The sequence below is a fragment of the Rosa chinensis genome, chromosome 5, assembly GCF_002994745.2.
Source record: "Rosa chinensis cultivar Old Blush chromosome 5, RchiOBHm-V2, whole genome shotgun sequence".
Lineage (NCBI taxonomy): Eukaryota > Viridiplantae > Streptophyta > Magnoliopsida > Rosales > Rosaceae > Rosa > Rosa chinensis.
In genome coordinates, this window is record NC_037092.1 from 15,821,969 (window position 1) to 15,829,999 (window position 8,031).

The 8,031-nt window shown below is 37.0% G+C and overlaps 1 protein-coding gene across 1 annotated transcript; it reads left to right on the forward strand.

Annotated features, from left to right (window-relative positions):
- Positions 1–2,243: 2,243 nt before the first annotated feature.
- On the forward strand, positions 2,244–5,800 carry LOC112202080 (MDIS1-interacting receptor like kinase 2). Its single transcript, XM_024342991.2, has 2 exons — positions 2,244–5,051; positions 5,130–5,800. Exons 1-2 carry the CDS (start codon positions 2,246–2,248, stop codon positions 5,420–5,422), a joined length of 3,099 nt encoding a protein of 1,032 aa, XP_024198759.1. The 5' UTR covers positions 2,244–2,245; the 3' UTR covers positions 5,423–5,800.
- Positions 5,801–8,031: the final 2,231 nt, after the last annotated feature.

The window sequence follows — 8,031 nt, forward strand, 5'->3', positions numbered from 1 at the left end:
CCCCACCTATAAAAGGTCCACTCCTCTCTCCTCATTAATTACGCATTTACTACTTACCTAACATTATTCTGTCAACACAAATACATTGACTGACTTTGGCATTGGAGAAGTGAAGACCGCCAACCGCAGTCTCCCTTTGACGCCCCTTTGTATTTCATTTGACAGATAGCAAAAGCAACAAGAATATCACAAGTAGCGGTTCGCCCCTCGAACAAGCGTTAACCGAGGCTCAGCTACTGTTGAATCTTAGACATTAACACGTAGTCAGCCAACTAACATGTAGTCTAGCGCCAATTACCATGTGAGAGTAGTCAGACTTGGCTAATCCAAGGTTTTCCACCTTGAAAATCCGCAGGCATCTGATAGTCGAGTATTGTGATGATCCAGACTCTATAGAAGCTAACACATTTAGCAACACCACATGGATCCCGCAGAACCATGGTACTCAACAACCTATCAATGAGGGGCTTTTGAATGTTAGAGCTTGAACTTGAGTGGGGTTTCACTCGAGCAAGTGCCCTCTCATCCCCGCCGAATCTCATTGGCCAGCAATCTTCAAACTGCCTCAATTACCGGTCAAGTTGGCAAGCTTTGGGTCACCAAAGACTAATACGCATTTGGGCCCGCATTTTGGAATTTGTAGATGTCAATAATTGTGAATGGTGGTATTTGTGTACAGCAATGCAATGGTTTTTATGGGTCCTTGTCAGGTTTTTTTTTTCTCCACAACTTAATTAATTTAGTTGCTCATCTTTTTCTCTACTGACCGACTTCATGTTTGCCTAAGAATGATTCAAATGATGAGCCTCGTTTTTCATAGGTCATCATCGAAGTCAATGCAAAACCAAAATGGTCTAGGAAACTTAAAGCTTGTGGTATCTACATGGTTTTGATATCTCTAAGGGTGCGGTTATTGTCACCATATATCATTTTCTTTGTTCACCTTACTTGCTCATTATACCCTACATTTTAATTTCAATTATTAAATTTACTTATTTAACCAATTTCTCTTTTCAACAATATCCTTATATAACATATCCAATTAAAAAATAAATGTTTCAAACGAAAATATCTCACTTAATTTATACTTATAAAAAGATTAAAATTTATTAAAATTTCTTAACAAAGTCATAATCTGATTTATTCTCATTTTTTTAATTTTTTCTGTCAATTTCAACGTTCTCTATTTCCATCCATGTAAAAAGATTAGTAAATTTACAACTATAATCAATGAAGAAGATATTGATTTTTTTTTTCTTTGTGTTTTAAATTTTTACTTTTGGTGTTCACAAAGAATATTGCATAGATTTTGATGAAGTTAAAAATAATGATTTTGTGAATTGAATAACGAATTAACAATGAAGAAGCAACAAAAAGATAAAAAGATAGTAATAAATTTAAATTTGGATGAAGAAGATAAAGATTAATGTTATCCAATGAGAAATTAAGTAGTCTTTATATTTAATTAATTACTTATATATTTATTTTTTCTTACATATTGGATTTTAATTAGAAAATTAGTGTACTTATCAATCATTTTACACTTGGGTAATATAGTCTTTTAATATTTCAAATGTTTGTAGGATAAACTAAAAAAATGTTAAGGCGGCAATAGCCACAACCTACCTCCAAATGTGAAAATAGTTTTTGACCGCCTTTTGGTATGAAAATTTGGATGCAATCCAAAGAGTTCACCGCACAACAATTAATACAGGTACCATGATATTCTGTAGTAAACTTCGTCTACCAAAAAGTGAGTTCGCAATATTAACTGCATGTGTCATTTGGAGATTGTACCATTTGTTAATTGTGTTGCTCAAAGATTTTTCTATTCACCCACTTCATGTTTGCTGAAGAAAGATTCCACATATCCTGCTGAAAGATGGGTAATCAGATTTTTACACTGGACTTAAAATACCAAATTCAGTAATTGTAAAACCCACCCAAATTTCCTTCCAAAAAAAAAAACCACCCAAATTTTGCTAATAGATCATAATATATAGGTACATTTATGAAGAAATAAGAATCGCCGAGCTTGGCTGGACTAAATATATGAAGAAATCTTGCAAACAGAGACATTCGGACTAAACGGAGAATTCTAAAGCCTCCCCAAAGAACCATCATAATTGAGACAGTAAAAGCGAAAGAGACTTTTCGTTTCATGCATCTAATGCGGCCATGGTAGCACTATAAATAGAGATCGCAAGTACTATAATAATTCGTACTGGTAGCACATACAAAAACCATGAGATCATTAACTTCTCCCCATAAAGTTTACTCTCTGGCTTGCCATATCTTGTATGTCCACCTGGTTTTATCACCAGTCATTGGTTTTGCTTCTGCTAGTTCAACTGAAGCAGAGGCTCTTATCAAATGGAAAGATAGTTTTGAGAACCAAACTCAGAATAACAATCTTACCTCATGGACTCACTTTCCCAGTAATGCCATAAATTCTTCCACCACTTCAAACCCATGCAGTGTTTGGACTGGTATTTCATGCAACAACGCGGAAAGTGTCAACAAGATGAACCTCACCAATTCTGGTATACAAGGTACGCTGCATGAATTTCCATTTCTCTCCTTACCTAATCTTGAATATGTTGACCTTAGCATGAATAAGCTCTTTGATGCCATCCCACATCAGATTAGTTTCCTCTCCAAACTCATCTATCTTGATCTATCTTATAATCAGTTTACTGGGAAAATCCCACCAGAAATTGGCCTGCTAACAAATCTTGAGGTCCTTCATCTAAATGAAAATCAGTTAAATGGCTCAATCCCCCAAGAACTAGGTCAACTCAATCCTCTTTACGAGCTTATTCTGAACGCAAACAATCTAGAAGGTCCAATTCCTAGTTCTCTGGGTAGTTTGAGCAACCTCACTGCTTTGTATCTCCAACAAAATTACCTTTCCGGTCCGATTCCGGCTTTTCTGGTTAATTTAACCAACCTGGCTTATTTGGGTCTCTTTGACAATCAATTGTCTGGTTCCATTCCTCCAGAATTAGGAAACCTTACAGATTTGGTTGGACTCGGAATGAGTGAAAACCATTTAACAGGTCCTATCCCTCCAAGTTTTGGAAGCCTAAAAGAGCTAATTTCTTTATTCTTGAACAACAATAATCTTTCTGGTTCAATCCCAAAGTCTTTAGGTGGTCTGAGAAACCTTACCTCGCTCTATCTGTATGACAACAAACTTTCTGGCACTATTCCAAAAGAGATAGGGAACTTGAAATCTATGGTTGATCTAGAGTTGAGCACAAATAAACTCAGTGGTTCCATTCCTAGTTCATTTGGTAACTTGACAAACCTAGAAATCTTATTTCTTAATGATAACCAACTCTCTGGTTCCATCCCCCAAGAAATAGGGAATCTCATGAAGTTGACCATAGTGGAATTGGATAATAACCAATTTTCTGGTTATTTGCCCCAAAATATTTGCCGAGGTGGATCACTGGAAAACTTTACAGTATCCACCAACTATTTGACAGGTCCACTTCCCAAAAGCTTGAAAACTTGCAAGAGCTTAGTCCGAATCCGTCTTGATGGCAACCATTTGACAAGCAATATATCTGAAGATTTTGGTGCCTATCAAAATCTTCGATATATAGACCTAAGCCACAACAACTTATATGGTGAGATCTCACCTATCTGGGGACAATGTCCACAACTAGCAACCCTCCGAATTGCGGGGAACAATCTTGGTGGCAGCATCCCACCGGAAATTGGCAATGCAACGCAAATTCATGTGCTGGATCTGTCATCAAATCGTTTAATTGGGGTGATTCCTAAAGAGATTGGGAGATTGACTTTTTTGCTGAATCTCATGTTGAATGAAAATAAACTTTGGGGTTGTATACCATCAGAAGTTGGATCATTGACTGATCTTTTATATCTTGATCTGTCAAATAATAAACTCAATGAGTCCATTCCAAGCATTTTAGGTGACTTGTTTAAGTTAGTCTACTTGAACCTGGGCCACAACAAGTTCAGCGAAGAAATCCCATTTGAATTGGAGAATTTAGTTCACCTGTCCCAACTAGATTTAAGTGATAATTCACTTGAGGGTGAGATACCATCAGAAATGAGCAAAATGCAAAGCTTGGAGAATCTGAACCTTTCCCACAATAATCTTTCTGGTCTCATTCCAACAACATTTGACAGCATGCTTAGCTTGATTTACATCGACCTATCCTTTAATCAGTTACAGGGTCCCATCCCCAACAACAAAGCATTTCAAGATGCTTCATTGGAAGGGAATAAAGGATTATGTGGAAATGTTTCAGCACTTCAACCATGTCAAGAAAACAAGCATATCTCAAAAAGGAATCCAAAACTAATGTTCTTAACCATTTTCCTTGTTCTGGGAGCACTTTCACTCGCTTTAGCTGGAGTTGTCTTGATTAGAAGAAGAAGAAAAAAACAATGGCAGAAAACAGAAGAGAGCAACGTGCAGCATGAATACGTTTTTTCAACATCTGATTTTGATGGAAGAAGAATGCACGAAGAAATCATCAAGGCAACCAATGGTTTCGATGCCATATATTGCATCGGAAAGGGAGGATCCGGAAGTGTCTACAAGGCAAAGCTACCATCAGGCAGCATAGTTGCAGTGAAGAAACTCCATCCAATACTTGAGGGTGAAGAGGCGTCTCGGAAGGACTTCCTCAACGAAATAAGGACACTATTAGAGATACGGCACCGAAACATTGTGAAACTCATTGGTTTCTGCTCACATACTCATCACTCGTTTTTGGTCTATGAGCATATGGAAAAAGGTAGTTTGGCTTCAATGCTGAACAAAGAACATGAAGCTATAAAATTGGACTGGAGTACAAGGGTGAGAATTGTAAGAGGTGTGGCTCATGCCTTATCTTACATGCATCATGATTGCTCTCCACCTATTGTGCATCGAGACATATCAAGCAACAACATTTTGCTGAACTACGAATATGAGCCTTGTGTTTCAGACTTCGGCACTGCTAGGCTTTTAAATCCAGACTCATCTAATTGGACTGCTCGTGCAGGCACATATGGATATGTTGCACCAGGTAAATTAGTGAAAAGTTGTTGTCCAAGTTTTCTGTTAGTCAGATATAATGACCTTTTGTTCCTTAATTCCTTGGCAGAGCTCGCTTACACAATGAAGGTGACTGAGAAATGTGATGTGTATAGCTTCGGAGTGCTAGCGCTGGAAGTGATAATGGGAAAGGAGGCTGGTGATTTAATCTTCTCCTTTTCGTCTCCATCTGCTAATGGAGAAGTATTGCTGAACGATGTGCTGGACCAACGACTCCCCGTTCCTACAGCTCATGTTCTGGATGAATTGGTCACCATTGCAAGAATAGCAAATGCATGCAAGCATGCCCATCCACAATCAAGGCCAACAATGCACATGGTTTCTCAAGTGTTATCATCCTAAACTGCTAATTTACATAGATAACAAGAGACTATACGTCCAGTTCATTAATTAAGATCTATTTGTATATTTTGGGAGTGTAAGGCAACAGTTTGGCTGAAAAATTAGCTGAATATGGAGCTACCATCTCAGGTTCTATTTGGTGGATTACACTTCCCAATTTCATTGCTGGGCTCTGTGGTCGTTATTTGTCCTCAAGTATTACGTATTGTTTTAGATAGTAAGTTTTTGTTTGAGTTATTGTCGTTGTATTGTTTTCTCCTTTATATTTACTTATATTTGTAGCACCTTTGATAGGTCTGTACTATTGAAGTTGATTTATGTCCTGTGGATGTGGTTTTGGTCCTTATGTCGCTTCCCTTTAAATAAAATAAAAAAATAAAAAATGCTCTTCTGTAAGCATATATTTTCCTATAGATTGGCCAAAAAAAGAAGAAGAAGAAGCATATTCATGTAATGATGGTACTTTGAGTTTTTCTTTTCATTTTCGTTGGTTTTAGGCTGTTTGATTAGGTTATCATTCAGGAAGGAGAAACAAGGTGTGTTGTTTTTGCGTTATGCCAAAGAGATGTGCCACAATTCCCAGCTTATTCCCGTACGTTATTCTTGATTGACTGGTTTGCAAAATTTTCCAATTTACTGCCATCAACACTTTTTATTTTTTGCGGTCTTGAAAGATTTTTTTTTTTTTTTTTTGTCCAGTTTAGGATCCATCGTACTCAGGTTCCTATATATGATACATACACTGTACTGGGGTGGAAAAAAATTGCCCTAAAACTACACAAGACACATGCAAGGGCGGAGCAAAACTCTGGGTACTGGCATGGGGTGGAAAAAAAATTACCCTAAAATTTAAGCTATTTCAAGTATGACCATCAATACTCTTAGGCCTTCTCCAACCCATTGGGCTAAAGGGGTAAAGGGCTTTATTTTAACCTTTTTGGTTTCCAACCCAAATAAATGAGGGCCGAAGGGATAAAATTTAGGGCCAAAAGGCCAAACAAAGGGGCAAAATAGCCCTTAGGGCCAAATAGATCAGAAATGGGAGGCCCACCCGTGTAGTGCTGTGTGACCTATATATGACGTCAGCAACGGCTAGTTTTTTTTTTTTTTTTTTTTTGATTGTTGGCTATATAGCCAGCCGTTGGTTTGAAAAAAATAATTTTTTTTTTTTACCGTTGGCTATGCAGCCGTTGGTTGGGAACTTTTTTTTTTTTTTATAAAAACTTTTACACTATAAATACATATGACTTCAACATTCTTTTTCACATCTTCCTTCTACTTCCTCATATATATCTCTCTATTCTAAATCTTTTATTTTCTCCCTATTCTTAATCTCTCATTTATTTTACTTTTATCGAAAATGGCTAGTTCGTCGAAAAGAAGTGTGAATTGGTCACCGTTGGAAGATGAAGCACTCACCGTTGCTTTCGTGAAAGTATCCCAAAATTCCGTCAATGGTACAAGTCAATCGGAAGATGGTCTTTGGATCCAAGTCCAACTAAAATTCATGGAGATCCAAAATACTATTTTGGTACAAAGGTGATCAGAGTAATATTTTCTATGTTTTTAGTATCATTTTCCCTACATTTTACTTAGTTATCCCTTTAACAATGTCATTTCTAACTTACTTTGTTGTATTTAGGTAGAAATGAACTTCAAACGCAGGAAATGAGCTAAAAAGATGCAGAAATGAGGAAATTGAGTTTTCCTGGTCCAACTAGGAATCCCAGTCAACGCAGGAATCCTGATGAGGCTAGGAAACCAGAAGGCATTAGGAGACCACATGGCAAAAAGATGACATTGGAGATATTATGGAAGATTAAATCTGATTTTTGCATGGGAAATTATGGAGTTAATGTCAAAAATCAAGAGAGGATCAAGGATAATGATGCCATGGAGAGATTTAAGGGAGAAAATGTCCAAAACAAGTCCATATTCATTCCTATTTTCACTCAAGATTATTTTGGCCGAAAATTAAGAGATTAAATCAGATTAAATCTTAGGAAAATCAGCAATAATATATTTGGAAAGATTATGGAGTTATTTTGGAGCTTCCTGATTGGTTGAGTGACATGGCAGAGCTGACGTGGCATTAATTCATTGGTTGGAGCTATGTGGTGCAACCAGATACATTCCTTGATGTCCACATTCATTCTTGGCTGAAAATTGAGGAGATAAATCAGAAAATAATTATGTAATTAATTCAAAAATAATCTCCCTAAATCAAGGTGCTAAATTGGAGGTTTCTTATTGGTTGGATGACATAGTAGAGCTGACGTGGCGTTATCTGATTGGCTAATGCTGTGTGGATTATTCTTGAAGACTTGGAGACTAAGTTGTCATCCTCCTATAAATAGGAGCATCAACAACGACCATTGAACATACATTCTTTCATTCAGAATATCATCATCCTCTCTGAATCAAATACGCAATCTTCCCCTTTTCTCTCTCAAAATTTCATCATCCTCTCTTCAAGTCAAGAAGTCGTGATCAGGCTCCATCAACATCATCTTGCCTCCACCACCTTTGAAGCTTTCTTGCGTTCTTGAGATCTTCAAAAGTGTAACCATGTCCTTTTCTAGTTTGATTTCAGTTTTCTTTTCTTGTAA

What these genes read in the sequence shown, in the direction of transcription:
- LOC112202080 (XM_024342991.2), top strand. Translation starts at nt 2,246, where the DNA reads ATGAGATCATTAACTTCTCCCCATAAAGTTTACTCTCTGGCTTGCCAT. An exon ending in ATATGGATATGTTGCACCAG is followed by an intron (nt 5,052 to 5,129) that starts GTAAATTAGTGA and finishes ATTCCTTGGCAG; the next exon opens with AGCTCGCTTACACAATGAAG.